General features: G+C 42.9%; 1 protein-coding gene across 1 annotated transcript; it reads left to right on the top strand.

Moving 5' to 3' along the window:
* The first annotated feature begins 8,799 nt into the window (after positions 1 to 8,799).
* On the top strand, positions 8,800 to 10,016 carry LOC112445103 (uncharacterized). Its single transcript, XM_024988640.2, has 2 exons — positions 8,800 to 9,153; positions 9,318 to 10,016. Exons 1-2 carry the CDS (start codon positions 9,048 to 9,050, stop codon positions 9,710 to 9,712), a joined length of 501 nt encoding a protein of 166 aa, XP_024844408.1. The 5' UTR covers positions 8,800 to 9,047; the 3' UTR covers positions 9,713 to 10,016.
* The last annotated feature ends 7,468 nt before the right edge of the window (positions 10,017 to 17,484 follow it).

The following is a 17,484-nucleotide window of genomic DNA, read 5'->3' as shown; positions in this document are numbered from 1 at the left end:
AGTTTATAAGTCTCGACAGCTTATTACACCCAGCAAGGAAGCCATAAAGAAAACGAAAGTCCATAGGTTTACAAAATAGAACAAAGTATTCATGAATGATGCAATCGGCATGAGCTAAAATTTCAAAATATGCAAACAGCTCATACAACTCAATAACAACAACAAAAAACAACCCAATCAAAAAAATGAGAAGACCTAAATAGACATTTCTCCAAAGAAGACGTGTGTGCGTGTGTGGGCACATATGTGCTCTATCGTGTCCAACTCATTGTGAATGTATGGGACTGTAGCCTGTCAGGCTTCTCTGTGTGTGGAATTTCCAGGACAAGAATCCATGTGGTCACAAAGAGTTGGACACAAATGTGCACACACACACACACGTCTTCTTTGGAGAAATCTCTGTTTTGGTCTTCTGCCCCTTTTTTGATTGGGTTGGGTTTTGTTGCTGTTATTATTAAGTTGTACGAGCTATTTCTGTAGTTCGGAAATTATGCCTAGACATTTTTTTCAAAGAAGTCATATAGAGGGCCATCAAGCACATGAAAAGATTCTCAACACTGCTCATCCCACATCTGGGCATATATCTAGAAAAGAGCAAAATTCTAATTAAAAAAGATACACATACACCAATGTTCATAGTGGCACTGTTTACAACAGCTAAAACATGGAAGCACTCTAAGTGTTCATCAACAGATGAATGGATAAAGATGTGGTATGTATATACAATGGAATATTACTCAGCCATAAAAAGAAGGAAATTCTGCCATTTGTGACCATGTGGGTGCACCTGGATAGTGTTAGACAAAGTGAATTAATTCCAACAACGACAAACATTATAAGATACCTCTTACATTCAGAATCAAAAAAACAGTAAAATGAACTCTTTTACAAAACAGAAACAGATTCACAGAGGTAGAAAACAAATTTATGGTTACTGAGGAGAGGGAATAAATTGGGAGTATGGGATTAACAGATGCACACTACCATACATAAAATAGATAAAAAAGAAGGATTTCCTGCATAGCACAGGGAAGGTTATTCAGTATCTTATAATAAACTCTAATGGAAAAGAATTTGAAAGAGAATACATATACAAACATACGTGTATGTAAGCATAACCGAATACACTAGCTATATAAACCTCATGGTAACCACAAACCAAAAATCTATAATGGACTCACATACAACAAAAGAGAAAGGAATCCAAACATTACACTAAAGAAAGCCATCAAATCACAAAGGAAGAGAGCAAAGAAGAAGAAAAGAACAAAAAGAAAAGAATTAACAAAATGGCAGGAAATATATACCTACCAATAATTACTTTAAATATACATGGAATAAATACTTCAATTAAAAGACACAGACTGGCTGACTGGACACAGAAACAAATCCCACATACACGCTGCCTACAGGAGTCTCCCTTCAGATCTAAATACTCAGACAAAAAGTGAGAGGATGATTGAAAAAGGTATCCCATGCAAATGTAAATCAAAAGAAAGCTGGGGTAGCAACACTTGTATCAGATAAACTAGTCTTTCAAACAGAGACCATAACAAGAGAGAGACATTACATAACGAACATAGAATCAACTCAAGAAGATGTAACAACTGTAAATATATAGGCACCCAACATAAGAGCACCTAAAATATATACAGTACATACTAACAAACATAAAGGAGAAACTGACAGTAAACATGGTATTCAGGACTGTGACACCCCACTTACATCAACGGACAGATCATCCAGACGGAAAATCAATAAGGAAACACTGACCTCAAATGACACATTAGACTTAATGGACCGATAGAGCATCCCATCCAAAAGCAGCAAATACATGTTGACATTTTAGGAATGTCGACATTTTAGGAATCAGTGAACTAAGGTGGACTGGAATGGGTGAATTTAGCTTAGATGACCATTATATCTACTACTGTGGGCAGGAATCCCTTAAAAGAAAAGGAGTAGCCATCACAGTCAACAAAGGAGTCCGAAATGAAGTACGTGGATTAAATCTCAAAAACGACAGAATGATCTCTGTTCATTCCCAAGGCAAACCATTCAATATCACAGTAATCCAAGTCTATGCCCTGACCAGTAATACTGAAGAAGCTGAAGTTGAACGGTTCTATGAAGACCTACAAGACCTTCTAGAACTAACAGCCCAAAAAAGATGTCCTTTTCATTATAGGGGACTGGAATGCAAAAGTAGAAAGTCAAGAGATACCTGGAGTAACAGACAAATTTGGCCTTGGAGTACAGAATGAAACAGGGCAAAGGCTAACAGAGTTCTGCCAAGAGAATGCACTGGTCATAGCAAACACCCTCTTCCAACAACACAAAAGAAGACTCTACACATGGACATCACCAGATGGGCAATACCAAAATCAGACTGATTATATTCTTTGCAGCCAAAGACAGAGGAGTCCTATACAGTCAGCAAAACCAACACTGGGAGCTGACTGTGGCACAGATCATAAACTCCTTATTGGCAAATACAGACTTAAATTGAAGAAAGTAGGGAAAAGCACTACCCCATTCAGATATGACCTAAATTAAATCCCTTACAATTATACAGTGGAAGTGACAAATAGATTCAAGGGATTAGATCTGATAGACAGAGTGCCTGAAGATCTATGGACAGAGGTTCATGATATTGTACCGGAGGCAGGGATCATGATCATCCCCAAGGGAAAAAAATGAAAAAGGCAAAATGGTTGTCTGAGGAGGCCTTAGAAACAGCTATGAAAAGAAGAGAAGGGAAAGGCAAAGGAGAAAATGAAAGATATACCCATTCGAATGCAGAGTTCCAAAGAATAGCAAGGTGAGATAAGAAAGACTTCCTCAGCAATCAATGCAAAGAAATAAAGGAAAACAATAGAATGGGAAAGACTAGAGCTCTCTTCAAGAAAATTAGAGGGGGCGGTCCTAAGATGGCGGAGGAATAGGACGGGGAGACCACTTTCTCTCCCACAAATTCATCGAAAGAACATTTGAGAGCCGAGCAAATTCCACAGAACAACTTCTGAATGCTGGCAGAGGACATCAGGCACCCAGAAAAGCAGCCCATTGTCTTCAAAAGGAGGTAGGACAAAATATAAAAGATAAAAAGAGAGACAAAAGAGGTAGGGATGGAGATCCGGCTGGGGAAGGGAGTTTTAAAAAAGAGAGAAGCTTCAAAACACCAGGAAATACTCTCTCCGGCGGGTCTGTGGTGAGCCTTGGAATCTCAGAGGGCAAAATAACTGGGAGGAAAAATAAATCAATAATTAAAACCCACAGATTACGTGCCCAAAAGCAACTCCCAGTGGTGCAACAGCCCAGACACTCACATCCCCCACTAGCAAGCAGGGGAGGGACAGGGAGGAGTGGGCAGCATTGCTTAGGATAAGGACCGGGCATGAATGCCCTGAGGGCAATCTGAGGGAACTAGCTTGAGATAGTAACCCAGACTCTGGGATAGCTATCCCGCGCAAAGTCCTAACCACCACCAGGCACGCTCACAGAACAAAGGACTGAGCAGAGCTAGCTGGCTATGGACTGTCCCATCCCCCTGCTGGAGACAGGCAGGCAAGGGCAGCCAGAGCCGGAAGGGGGCGATCACGGCCACAGAGAGGCATCCTTTACCAACCTGCAAAGAGACTTTGTTGCTAACCAAGACTTCTTGGGGTTCTGGACGGTTGACATCTGCTGGGAGGGTCACAGCCAGAGATCAGCTTCCCGGAAGAGAGGAGACGCTCTCGTTGTACACCCAGAATACCCAGTGGCTGGTGCGGGGGAGGGGATAAGTCGCAGCCTTCAACTGGGGGCGACTACGTGCACCAAGGACCTGGTCACCTCAGCTGCTCAGACCTGCAACAGGGGCAAAATGCAGGCCCAACCAAGTCTGCGCCTTTGCAGAGTACCTAAGAACCTGAACCTGAACAGCTTAGACCTGGGAAGTGCATGCAAACCAGGGCACACATCAGACCGTTCCCAGCAGAGCAACCTAGAGTTGAGCAGTGTAGACTGGGAAAGCACACATGCTGTTAGTGGAGCAAACCCAGTGTAGCTAAATCACTGTGAACACATGCCAGTGATATTTGTTCCCTCCCTAAACAACGACTGAACAAGCGAGCCTAAAAAAAAGTGACCATCACCGTGCCCCTTGTGTCAGGGCGGAAATTAGACACTGAAGAGACCAGCAAACAGAAGAAGCTAACATAAACAGAGGGAACCGCTTTGGAAGGGACAGGTGCAATAGATTGAAACCCTGTAGTTACCACCGACAACATAGGAACGGGCCTACAGACAGTGAGAAGTACAAGCCGGACGAAGGAACGATCTGAAAATGAACTGACCCCACCCTGTCCACTAGAGCTCCAGGATAGTCTTAGATATATTTTTACTATTATCATTTTTTAAATTAAAAAAATTTTTTTGTTTTATTTTATTTTTTTGTTATTTTTAAGTCCCCATTACTCCTTTAATTTTCATTTTTATAATCTACTATTACTTTGCAAAAAACAGAAAGACCCTATTTTTAAAGCAAACTTCATATATATATATATAATATATATTTTATAATTTCTGTGACTTTTTCTTTTGTTTTTTCTTTTTTGTTTTTTTGGTTCCATTTTTGTTTTTTTAATATTGTATTTTTGAGGATCTAACCTCTACTCAAGATGTTTAATCTTTGCTTGTTGGTATTTGTTATCAACTTTGTACCTTTAAGAACCCAATCTTCAGTACCCATTTTTACTTGGGAGCGAGATCACTGGCCTGATTACTCTCTCCTTCTTTTGACTCTCCTTTTTCTTCACGAGGTCGCCTCTATCTCCCCCCTCCCCTTTTTCTTCTCTACCCAACAAGGTTAATCTCTTTGTGTGTTCCCGGCTGTGGAGAACACTTCAGTTCAGTTCAGTCGCTGAATTGTGTCCGACTCTTTGCAACCCCATGAATCACAGCACACCAGGCCTGCGTGTCCATCTCCAACTCCCGGAGTTCACTCAGACTCACATCCATCGAGTCGGTGATGCCCTCCATCCATCTCATCCTCTGTCGTCCCCTTCTCCTCCTGCCCCCAATCCCTCCCAGCATCAGGGTCTTTTCCAATGAGTCAACTCTTCGCATGAGGTGGCCAAAGTACTGGAGTTTCAGCTTTAGCACCATTCCTTCCAAAGAAATCCCAGGGCTGATCTCCTTCAGAATGGACTGGTTGGATCTCCTTGCAGTCCAAGGGACTCTCAAGAGTCTTCCCCAACACCACAGTTCAAAAGCATCAATTCTTCAGCGCTCAGCTTTCTTCACAGTCCAACTCTCACATCCATACATGACCACTGGAAAAACCATAGCCTTGACTAGACGGACCTTTGTAGGGAACTGATTACTGGCTGGATCTGTCTCTCTCTTTTTGATTCCCCCTTTTATCCTCCTGGCCACCTCAGTCTCCTTCCTCCCTCGTCTCTTCTCTATGTAACTCCTTCAACATCTCTGAGGGATCCAAACTGTGGAGAGCATATAGGGAAGTGATTACTGGCTAGCTTGCTCTTGCCTCTTTTGATTCCCCCTCTATCCTCCCGGTCACCTCTATCTCCCTCCTCCCTCTTCTCTTCTCCTTTTAACTCTGTGTACCACTCCAGTTGTCCCTCACTGTGGAGAAACTTTTCATCATTAACCTAGATGTTTTATCATCGGTGCTGTATAGATGGAGAAGTCTTGAGGCTACTGTAAGAATAAGACTAAAAACCAGAGGCAGGAGGCTTAAGTCCAAATCCTGAGAACACCAGAGAACTCCTGAATCCAGGGAACATTAATCGATAGGAGCTCATCAAACGCCTCCATACCTACACTGATACCAAGCACCACCCAAGGGCCAACAAGTTCCAGAGCAAAACATACCATGCAAGTTCTCCAGAAACACAGGAACATAACTCTGAGCCTCAATATACAGGCTGCCCAAAGTCACACCAAACCCACTGACATCTCAAAACTCACTACTGGACACTTCATTGCACTCCAGAGAGAAGAAATCCAGCTCCACCCACCAGAACACCGACACAAGCTTCCCTAACCAGGGAACCTTGCCAAGCCACCCGTCCAGCCCCACCCACATGAAGAACCTCCACAATAAAGAGGAACCACCAAATGTGAGAATACAGAAAGGCCATCCAAAACACAGCAATATAAACAAGATGAAAAGGCAGAGAACTACCCAGCAGGTAAAGGAACAGGACAAATGCCCACCAAACCAAACAAAAGAGGAAGAGATAGGGAAACTACCTGATAAAGAATTCTGAATAATGATAGTGAAAATGATCCAAAATCTTGAAAACAAATTGGAGTTACAGATAAATAGCCTGGAGAGAAGGATCAAGAAGATGCAAGAAAGGTTTAACAAGGACCTAAAAGAGTCAATATATAATCAATAATACAATAAATGAGATCAAAAACATTCTGGAGGGAACAAACAGTAGAATAACAGAGGCAGAAGACAGGATAAGTAGGGTAGAAGATAGATAGTGAATAGTGATCGTGAAATCGCTCAGTCGTGTCGGACTCTTTGTGACCCCACGGACAGTAGCCAACCGGGCTCCTCCGTCCATGGGATTTTCCAGGCAAGAATTCTGGAGCGGGTTGCCATTTCTGGTAGATATAAATGAAACAGAGGAAAAAAGTAAAAGGAATTAAAAGAAATGTGGACAACCTCAGAGACCTCTGGGACAATGTGAAATGCCCCAATATTCGAGTCATAGGAGTCCCAGAAGCAGAAGACAAAAAGAAAGACCATGAGAAAATACTCGAGGAGATAATACTTGAAAACTTCCCTAAAATGGGGAAGGATAATCATCCTAGTCCAAGAAACCCAGAGAGTCCCAAACAGGATAAACCCAAGGCGAAACACCCCAAGACACATATTAACCAAATTAACAAAGGTCAAACACAAAGAAGACATATTAAAAGCAGCAAGGGAAAAACAACAAATAACACAAGGGGATTCCCATAACAACAACAGCTGATCGTTCAATAGAAATACTTCAGGCCAGGAGGGAATGGCAGGACATACTTACAGTGATGAAAGAAAACAACCTACAACCCAGATTACTGTACCCAGCAAGGATCTCATTCAAATATGAAGGAGAAATCCAAAGCTTTCAGTTCAGTTCAGTTCAGTTCAGTCACTCAGTCGTGGCCCACTCTTTGCGACCCCATGAATTGCAGCATGCCAGGCCTCCCTGTCCATCACTAACTCCCGGAGTTCACTCAAACTCACGCCCATCAAGTCGGTGATGCCATCCAGCCATCTCATCCTCTGTGGTCCCCTTCTCCTCCTGCCCCCAATCCCTCCCAGCATCAGAGTCTTTTCCAATGACTCAACTCTTCACATGAGGTGGCCCAAGTACTGGAGTTTCAGCTTTAGCATCATTCCTTCCAAAGAACACCCAGGACTGATCTCTTTTAGAATGGACTGGTTGGATCTCCTTGGAGTCCAAGGGATTCTCAAGAGTCTTCTCCAACACCTCAGTTCAAAAGCAAGAACACTGGAGTGGGTTGCCAATTCCTTCTCCAATGCATGAAAGTGAAAAGTGATAGTGAAGTCACTCAGTCGTGCACGACTCTTAGTGACCCCATGGACTGCAACCTACCAGGCTCATCCATCCATGGGAATTTCCAGGCAAGAGTACTGGAGTGGGTTGCCTTGGGGCCTCTGTAAAACACTTCTTCAAGGAAAAATCATAGAGCCTGCAATCTGGCCTGGCTCTCTCTTATTTGACAATAAATAAAATTTATTTATTCCTCAGCAAGGGCTCAGGAAGGTTTCTAGAAAACATAATGAGGCGAGATAAGGAGGTGGGGGAGGCAGCTGCAAGAAACCAGGTAATTTAGCCATGTCCACAGGGGTTCACCACAGGAGACATGTATACCTCTATAGAGGATTTACAGCCAGAAGCAATAGGAACTGTTTATAAAGATGTAGCTCAATACATAGTTGCCACAAGGCAAAAACAAAAGGAAGGGGCTCTCTCTGTATCCCATAAGCATTCTTGAGTATTCTAAACACTGTGCAGGTTTCTACACTTGCAATTTGATGTGGATTCTCTACTAAAATAGGCTAACGGCCTTTCTTAAGGGGGTGGGCTGGGTTTTGTTTTGTTTTCGTAGTGCATCTGAGCATCCCACCTGCTCAGAAAACCCAACCCTGTACTCCTGCTCCTGGAGACCGCTGGAGTATGGCAGACTCGGACTTCAGCCTCACTGCAAAAACTCAGAGCAAGCAAAGGCCTAGCTGGTCCACTTATACACGGGTTTTTTTTTTTTTCTGTAAACAAACAGACGGCCCTCCGCATCTAGCTGGTCCACTTATACACGGGTTTTTTTTTTTTTTTTCTGTAAACAAACAGACGGCCCTCCGCATCTGTGGGTTTCACATCCGCAGATGCGGAGGGCCCGCTATGGGACTTGAGCATGCGCAGATTTTGGTATCGCTGGTGTGTCCCGGAACCAGTCCCTGGCGACACCAAGGGGTGAACGTATTAGTTTGATTGCTTCTCCTTAGTACTGGCTGCTGGATATGGCAGGCTGAGCCAGGAGATAGTCCCCAAAAGTTTCTCCAAGGTCTACAGAGCTAGGGTGAGGGCCTGCTCTTCCCGTCCACAAATCAGGCACAGGCCCTTGGTCTGGGAAGACGCCGGACCAAGTGCGCAGTCCTTGGTCAGCTAAGTTGCAACTTGGGGGCCTGAGTTCTGCTCTCACTCACGCTCCCTACCAGCGCCCCCCGTGGTGCGCACCTGGAGTCTCCCCCGCCCCCGCACCTCCTGCCCACCCCGCCCCGGCCCCCAGGACAGCCAAGCTCCTGCCGCATGCACACCTCAGCTGACCCAACCCCCAGCAACCGATGATAAACCCCCAGAGAGCGTGTATCCGGACTCTAGTCCTGACCCGACGCCAGAGTAGGCCTAACGGTGCCACATCGCGGGCCGCCGCTTCTAGCCCTGAGTCCAGAGCCGGGGTCTCGGGAGATCCAGGACAGCCTCCGCTGCAGGCACAGCCTCCTCGACAGCGGTCGGAACATGAAGCCTCAGCCGCAGCGTGGCCACAATGCCGATGCCAACACCGACGCGGCCGTCGCGGGCTTCCTCAGGCTGGGGGTCAAGGAGAATCGGGAAGAAGCTCACGGTCAGTGGCAGGCTGGGCGCTCGGTTCACAGGGTTCCTGGAAACGAATTTCCCTAGGGAGGGGCGAGCGGGAGGATTCCTCCTCAGACGCGGCGGGTTCCTGCCTCTTCCTCAGCGGGCTCGCTCGACGGCCTGATCTTTGGCTTTGGGTTTCTTGTCTTGCAGAGGCCGAGCCCGCGAAGGTCTCGCTTCCTGGAGAGAGGGGAGAGGAGCCGAAGGCTCAGTCCGAACCTGAGCAGGGAGCAGCCGCGGAGGGGAAAGAGGCGGGATATGAAGAAGGAGAAGAAAAGGAAGGCGGCGATGTGGGCGCGGGAGATGCGGGCCCCCCGGATGGGGAAAGCCGCGAGGCCAAGGCTGAGGTAGAGGCTGAGGCGGGCGCGGGCGGCGGCGAAGACGGAGAGAAGGGCGGGGAGGAGCAGCGCCCGGGAGCCGCCGTCGAGGTTCGGAAGGCGGCAGACAGGCGCCACCGAGTCTCCCGGCACACCTTCACGCTGGAGCAGCTGCGGGAGCTGGAGGGAGTTTTCCACCGCACTCCGTATCTCGATGCGGCCATGCAGTAAGCGGGCAGCTCTGGGGGCGCCGGCTGAGGCGAGCGGGTCCCTGTCCTCAGCTCCGGAGTTGAAAACCCCGGGGCCTGGGGCGGGGGCGGGGGCTCCTCTGCCCGGTGGGGATGGAGGCAGTATTACGGTGGGGAGTTTGAATAAGTCACGTGGGGAAACTGTCGGCCCACAGTTAACAAATGAGTCGCCTGAGGCATGGTGGAGTACGTGCGCGGTTGGATTCTACTTTGATTTGAAATATTCGTCATCAGTTATTCATGGATTATATTTGCATTAACGTAAAGACTACATTGAACGTGAAAGTGAAAGTCGCTCAGTCGTGTCAGACTCTTTGGGACCCCATGGACTGTATAGTCCATGGAATTCTCTAGGCCAGAATACTGGAGTGGGTAGCAGTTCCCGTCTCCAGGGGATCTTTTGAACCCAGGTCTCCCGCATTGCAAGAGGATGCTTCACCAGCTGAGCCACCAGGGAAGCCCAAATACTACATTGAAAGAAAAGTGAAAGTGAAGTCGCTCAGTCGTGTCCGACTCTCTGCGATCCCATGGACTGTAGTCTACCAGGCTTCTCTGTTCATGGGATTTTCCAGGCAAGAGTACTGGAGTGGGTTGCCATTTCCTTCTCCAGGGGATCTTCCTGACCCAGGGATCGACCCCAGGTCTCCTGCATTGCAGGCAGACGCTTTACCCTCTGAGCCACCAGGGAATCCTACGTTAAAAGATCCTTTATCTTAATTACTGAATTTTTAGTTACCCTTAAAGTTTGTGCCTGAGGTAGAATTGTCCCTAAAGCAAGCTACAGGGTGGAGAATGAATGGATTGCTGAGTGTCTGTGAATGCAGATAAAATTTTAAAAGCTATCATTTACGTTGCGCTTACTGTGTTAAGCACTGGTCCTAAAGGGTTTTCTACAGATTGTCATTGACTCTTCACAACCCTATGTGAATGTGGTAGCTACTGTTTTTTATCCCCGCTTCACCTGTTAAAAAACTGAAGCCCAGAGACGTGAAGAGACTTGCCCAAGATCCACACAGCTGGGATGTGGCTGAGATTTGATCTTAGGAGGCTGTTCAGTAGGCAAGGCCAGAGGTGATGGTGTGTTGGTCCAGGTAGTGGTAATGGATAGAAGTGAACAGGTTAAAGAGGTATTTAGAAGGTAAATTGATAGCAGTTCATGGTAGTTTGGACATAGGAGTAAAAGGAAATGATTAAGAAAAAGATCTGAATTTCTGATTTGCCCAACTGAATGGCAGGTGGTATACTCACTGAGCTAGGGCATATTGAAAGAGTGACAGAAATTTGCAAGAGACAGAGAAGGACTGATTGGAGAGGCTGTAGGCAAACCATATCATGGAAACCTCCATGGTGGTAGATGATTTATTGAGAAGGGATGGTGAATAGCATCAACTTTGGCTCAGTATTTTCTGTTCAGTTTGTTCAGATTACTCCAAGTTCGGTTGGCTTTTGCTGTGTGATAATTCTAAGAATCAGCCCAATTTCTCCCTTTCTCAAGTGTCAAACTCAAGATGCCCCTTGATTTGGGTGTCTAGAACTGCCTATATCTCATTTATACCTTTTGACTGCCTTCACCCAGGTCCCCCACCTGACTCCCTCTGGTAAGCACCAATCTAATCTCTCTTTTTTTAGTTTGTTTCCTTTTGAAGTATAATTGACCTACAACAGTATGTTAGTTCCTGTTCTACAACATAGTGATTCATTATCTCTATACATGTAAAAATGATCACCATGAGTCTGTCACCATAAAAGATATTCTGTAATTATTGACTATATTCCCCACACTGTACATTTCATACCAGTTATTCATTTATTTTTCAACTGGAAGTTTTTACCTCTTAATCTCCTTCACCTATTTCTCTCCTCCCCCCACCCCTCCTTTCAGACAACCACCTGTTTTTTGTTTTTTTTCCTCTGTATATATAATTTTGTCTCTGTTTAGTTACATTTGTTCATTTGTTTCATGTATTAGATTCCACATGTAAGTGAAATCATACAGTGTTTGTCTTTCTGTGTCTGACTTATTTCACTAAACATAATACTCTCTAGGTCCATCCACATTGTTACAAATAGCATAATTTCATTCATTTGTATGACTGAGAAGTATTCCATTGTATCATCTTCTTTATCCATGTATCTGTTACTGGGCACTTAGGTTGCTTTCATATTTTGGCTGTTGTAAATAATGCTGCTGTGAACATTGAGGTGCAAATATCATTTTGAATTACTGTTTTCGTTTTCTTTGATATTTACCCAAGAGTGGAATTGCTGGATCGAACGATAGTTCTACTTTTAGTCTTTTGGAGAAACCTCCATACTGTTTTCCATAGTGGCTGCACCAGTTTACATTCCCACAGTGTAGGATTCCCTTTTCTCCACATCCTTGCCAACATTTGTTATCCTTTTGATGATAGCCATTTGACAGGTATGAGGTGATCTCATTATGGTTTTGATTTGCGTTTCTCTGACGATTAACAGTGTTGAGCTTTTTTTTTTTCATATGTCTGTTGGCCATCTGTGTATCTTCTTTGGCAAAATGTCTATTCAGGTCTTCTGCCCATTTTTGCATCAGGTTCTTTGTTTTTTGATACTGAGTTGTATGAAGTGGAGTGAAAGTCACTCAGTCGTGTCCGACTCTGTGACCCCATGGACTATACAGTCCATGGAATTCTCCAGGCCAGAATACTAGAGTGGGTAGCCTTTGCCTTCTACAGGGGATCTTCCCAATCCAGGGCTCGAACCCAGGTCTTCTGCATTGCAGGTGGATTCTTTACCAGCTGAGCCACACAAGGGAAGCCCAAGAATACTGGGGTGGGTAGCCTATCCCTTCTCCAGCAGATCTTCCCAACCCAGGAATAGAACCAGGGTCGCCTGCATTGCAGGCGGATTCTTTACCAACTGAGCTATGAGGGAAGCCCGACCTGTTTTTGTAAAAATTGGATATTAAGTCCTTGTCAGTAATATCCTTTACAAAAATTTTCTCCCATCCAGTAGGTTGTCCTTTTGTTTTGTATATGGTTTCCCTTGCTGTGCAAAAAGCTTTTAAGTTTAATTAGATCTCATTTGTTTGTTTTTGCTTTTCTTTTTTTTTTTTTGGCCTTAGGAGACAGATCCCAAAAAGTATTGCTGTGATTCATGTCAAAGAGTGTTCTGCCTGTTTTCCTCTAGGAGTTTCATAGTATCTAGTCTTTACATTTGGGCTTCCCTGGTGGCTCAGAGGTTAAAGCGTCTGCCTGAAATGCAGGAGACCTGGGTTCGATCCCTGGGTCGGGAAGATCAACTGGAGAAGGAAATGGCAACCCACTCCAGTACTCTTGCCTGGAGAATCCCATGGAGGGAGGAGCCTGGTAGGCTTACATTTAGGTCATTAATCCATTTTGAGCTTATTTTTTAATGTTCTGTGAGAAAATGTTCTAAAATCTTTTACATGCAGCTGTGCAGTATTCCTAGCACCACTTATTAAAGAGACTGTTTTCCCTGTTGTATATTCTTACCTGCTTTGTCATAGATTAATTGACGATAAGTACTTGGGTTTATTTCTGAGCTTTCTAGTCTGTTCTCGTGATCTGTGTGCCTGTTTTTAATGCCAGTACCATATTGAGTTTTTGTTTTTGTTTTTTTTGCTACACCCCATGGCATTCAGAATCATCTCTGACCAGGGATTGAACCCAAGCCCCCTGTAGTGAAAGGGCAGTGTCAGGTGTCTTAACCACTGGACTGCCAGGGAAGTGCATTGATGACTATAGCTTTGTGGTATAGTCTGAAGCCAGGGAGTGTGAAACCTCTAGCTTTGTTCTTTTTTCTCAAGATGACTTTGGCCATTTGGGGGTCCTTTGTGGTTTCACATAAATTTCAGGATTATTTATTCTTTGGGTGAATTTATTGTTGGGTAAACAATGTCATGTATTTCACTTTTTTGTAGGTTCTTTTTGTTTTTTTAATTATTTCTTATTGGAGTATAGTTGCTTTACAATGTTGTATTAGTTTCTCCAGTAAAGCAAAATGAATGAGCTATACATATACACATAGCCCCTCTTTTTTTAAATTTCCTTCCCTGTCATGTATTTTGATAGGGCTTGCATTAAATCTGTAGATTGCTTTGGGTTGTATGGATATTTTAGCGATATTAATTCTTCCAATCCAAGAACATAGATTATCTTTCCATTTCTTTGTATAATTTTTAAATTCCTTCAGCAGTGTTTTATAGTTTTCAGAGTATAGGTCTTTCACTTGGTGAAAGTTTATTTCACTTCCTTTGGTGAAACCAAACCTCCTTGGTTAAGATTATTCTTAGGTATTCTTTTTAATGCTATTTCAAATTTTACTCTTTTCAATGCTATTTTAAATGGGATTGTTTTCTTGCTTTCTCTGATAGCTTATTATTAAGTGTATAGAAAAAAAGCAACACATTTCTATATATTAATCTTGAATCCTGAAACTGTACTGAATTCATTTATTAGTTCTAATAGATTTTTGGTGGAGACTTTAAAGTTATCTTTTTTAAAAAATTGAGGAATAGTTGATATACGATATTATATGTTTTAGGTGTACAACATAGTGATTCGCAATTTTTAAAGGTTGTACTCCACTATAGTTCTTATGAAATACTGGCTGTATTCCCTGTGCTGTACAAGGTATCCTTGTAGCTTATTTATTTTATACATAGTAGTTTGTACGTATCAATCCACTACCCCTATCTTGTCCCTCTCTCCTGTCTCTCCTCACTGGTAACCACTAGGTTATTCTCTATATCTGTGAGGCTTCTTTTTTGGTTATATTCAACAGTTTGTTTTCAGTTTTAGATTCCACATATAAGTGGCATCATACACCATCTGCCTTTCTCTGTCCTACTTATTTATTTCACTGAGCATAATACCCTCCAAGTCCATCCATGTTGTTGCAGATGGCAAAATTTCATTCTTTTTAATGTTGAGTAGTATTCTGTTGTATGTATATACCATATCTTCTTTATCCATGCCTATGTTGATGGACACTTAACGTTCCTTCCATATCTTGGCTGTCGTGAATAATGCTGGTATGAACATTGGGGTGCATGTATCTTTTGGGGTTAGTTTTTCTTTTTTTTAAGATATATACCTGGGATTGAAATTTCGGGGTCACACGGTAGTTCAGTTTTTAAGTTTTTGAGAAACCTCCATACTGTTTTCTACAGTGGCTGCACCAATTAACATTCCCACCAACAGTGTGCAAGTGTTCTCTTTTCTCCACAAGCTTACCAACATTTGTTATTTGTAGTCTTTTTGATGATAGCCATTCTGACATGTGTGAGGTGATATCTCATTGTAGTTTTGGTTTGCATTTCTCTCGTGATTAGTGATGTCTGTTTTATTGAGGTGTAGTTGATTTCAAATATTCTATTAGTTTCAGATGTGCAACATACGGACTGAAAATTTTTATAGATTATTCTTCATTTAAAGTTATTATATGATATTGGCTGTATTCCTGCTGCTGTAAAATAAATACATCCTTTTTAATATTCCAATTCAATTTCATCACTAGTAGTTGATCTGTTCAAATTTTCTATTTCTTCTTGCTCCAGTCTAGCTAGACTATACATTTCTAGGAATTTGTTAATTTCTTCTAGGTTATCCATTTTATTGATGTCTAATTAATTGTTCATAGTAGTCTCTTATGATCCTTTGTATTTCTGTGGTGTTGATTGTAACTTTCTTTTTCATTTCTGATTTTATCGATTTGGACCCTCTTTTTCTTGATGAGTCTGGCTAAAGATTTATTAATTTTATTTACTTTTTCAAAGAATCAACTCTGATTTGCATTGCTATTTTATATATTTTAAAATATATTTCATTTATTTCTTCTCTGATTTTTGTGATTTCCCCCTTGTACTAGCTTTAGGTTTTGTTAGTTCTCCTTTTTCTAGTTCCTTTAGGTGTGCAGTTAGGTTGCTTATGTGAGATTTTTCTTATTTCCTGAGGAAAGCTTGAATTACTACAAATCTCCCTCTGAAAACTGCTTTTAGTGCATCCCATAAATTTTGGATTATTGTGTTTTCATTTTCGTTTTTTTTTTTTTTTTCTCTTTGATTTCTTCAATGACTCATTCATTGTTTGGTAGCATTTTGTTTAGCCTCCATGTGTTTGTTTTTTTGAAGCTTTTTTCCTTGTAGTTGATTTCTAGTCTCACAGCATTGTAGTTGAAAAAGATGTTTGATACCATTTCAGTTTTCTTAAATATATTGAGACTTGTTTTGTGGAGAATGTTCTGTGTGCACGTGAGAATGTGTTCAGTTCAGTTCAGTTGCTCAGTCGTGTTTGACTCTGCACAATCCCATGGACTGCAGTACGCCAGGCCTCCCTGTCCATCGCCAACTCCCGGAATTTACTCAAACTTACGTCCATTGAGTCGGTGACGCCATCCAACCATTTCATCCTCTTTCATCCCCGTCGCCTCCTGCCTTCAATCTTTCCGAGCATTGGGGTCTTTTCCAATGAGTCAGTTCTTCCCACCAGGTGGCCAAAGTATTGGAGTTTCAGCTTCAGCATCAGTCCTTTCAATGAATATTCAGGACTGATTTCTTTTAGGATGGGCTGCTTCAATCTCCTTGCAGTCCAAGGGACTCTCAAGAGTCTTCTCCAACATCACAGTTCAAAAGCATTGATTCTTCTGCACTCAGCTTTTATCCTCCAACTCTCACATTCATACATGACTACTGGAAAAACCAGAGCTTTGACTAGACGAACCTTTGTTGGCAAAGTAATGTCTCTGCTTTGTAATATGCTGTCTAGGTTGGTCATAACTTTTCTTCCAAGGAACAAGCGTCTTTTAATTTCATAGCTGCAATCACCATCTGCAGTGATTTTGGAGCCCCCAAAAAATAAAGTCTGCCACCGTTTCCACTGTTTCCCCATCTATTTGCCATGAAGTGATGGGACCAGATGCCATGATCTTAATTTTCTGAATGTTGAGTTTTAAGCCAACTTTTTCACTCTCCTCTTTCACTTTCTTCAAGAGGCTCTTTATTTCTTCGTCACTTTCTGCCATAAAGGTGGTGTCATTTGCATATCTGAGGTTATTGATATTTCTCCTGGCAATCTTGATTCCAGCTTGTGCTTCATCCAGCCCAGTGTTTTTCATGATGTACTCTGCATATAAGTTAAATAAGCAGGGTGACAATATACAGCATTGACAATCTCCTTTCCCGATTTGAAACCAGTCTGTTGCTCCGTGTCCAGTTCTAACTGTTGCTTCCTGACCTGCATACAAATTTCTCAGGAAGCAGGTCAGGTGGTCTGGTATTTCCATCTCTTGAAGAATTTTCCACAGTTTATTGTGATCCACACAGTCAAAGGCTTTAGCATAGTCATTAAAGCAGAAATAGATGTTTATCTGGAACTCTCTTGCTTTTTTGATGATCCAACGGATGTTGGCTCTTTGATCTCTTGTTGGAAGTTCATCATTCATGCACTGTTGAAGCCTAGCTTGGAGAATTTTGAGCATTACTTTACTAGCGTGTGAGATGACTGCAATTGTGCGGTAGTTTGAGCATTTTTTGGCATTGCCTTTCTTTGGGATTGGAATGAAAACTGACCTTTCCCAGTCCTGTGGCCACTGCTGAGTTTTCCAAATTTGCTGGCATATTGAGTGCAGCACTTTCACAGCATCATCTTTCAGGATTTAAAATGGCTCAACTGGAATTCCATCACTTACACTAGCTTTGTAGGAAGTGATGCTTCCTAAGTCCCACTTGACTTCACATTCCAGGATGTCTGGTTCCAG

Source organism: Bos taurus, chromosome X (assembly GCF_002263795.3).
Source record: "Bos taurus isolate L1 Dominette 01449 registration number 42190680 breed Hereford chromosome X, ARS-UCD2.0, whole genome shotgun sequence".
Classification (NCBI taxonomy): domain Eukaryota; kingdom Metazoa; phylum Chordata; class Mammalia; order Artiodactyla; family Bovidae; genus Bos; species Bos taurus.
The sequence above is the reverse complement of the archived record's forward strand: the minus strand, read 5'-3'. Positions and strand labels throughout refer to the sequence as shown.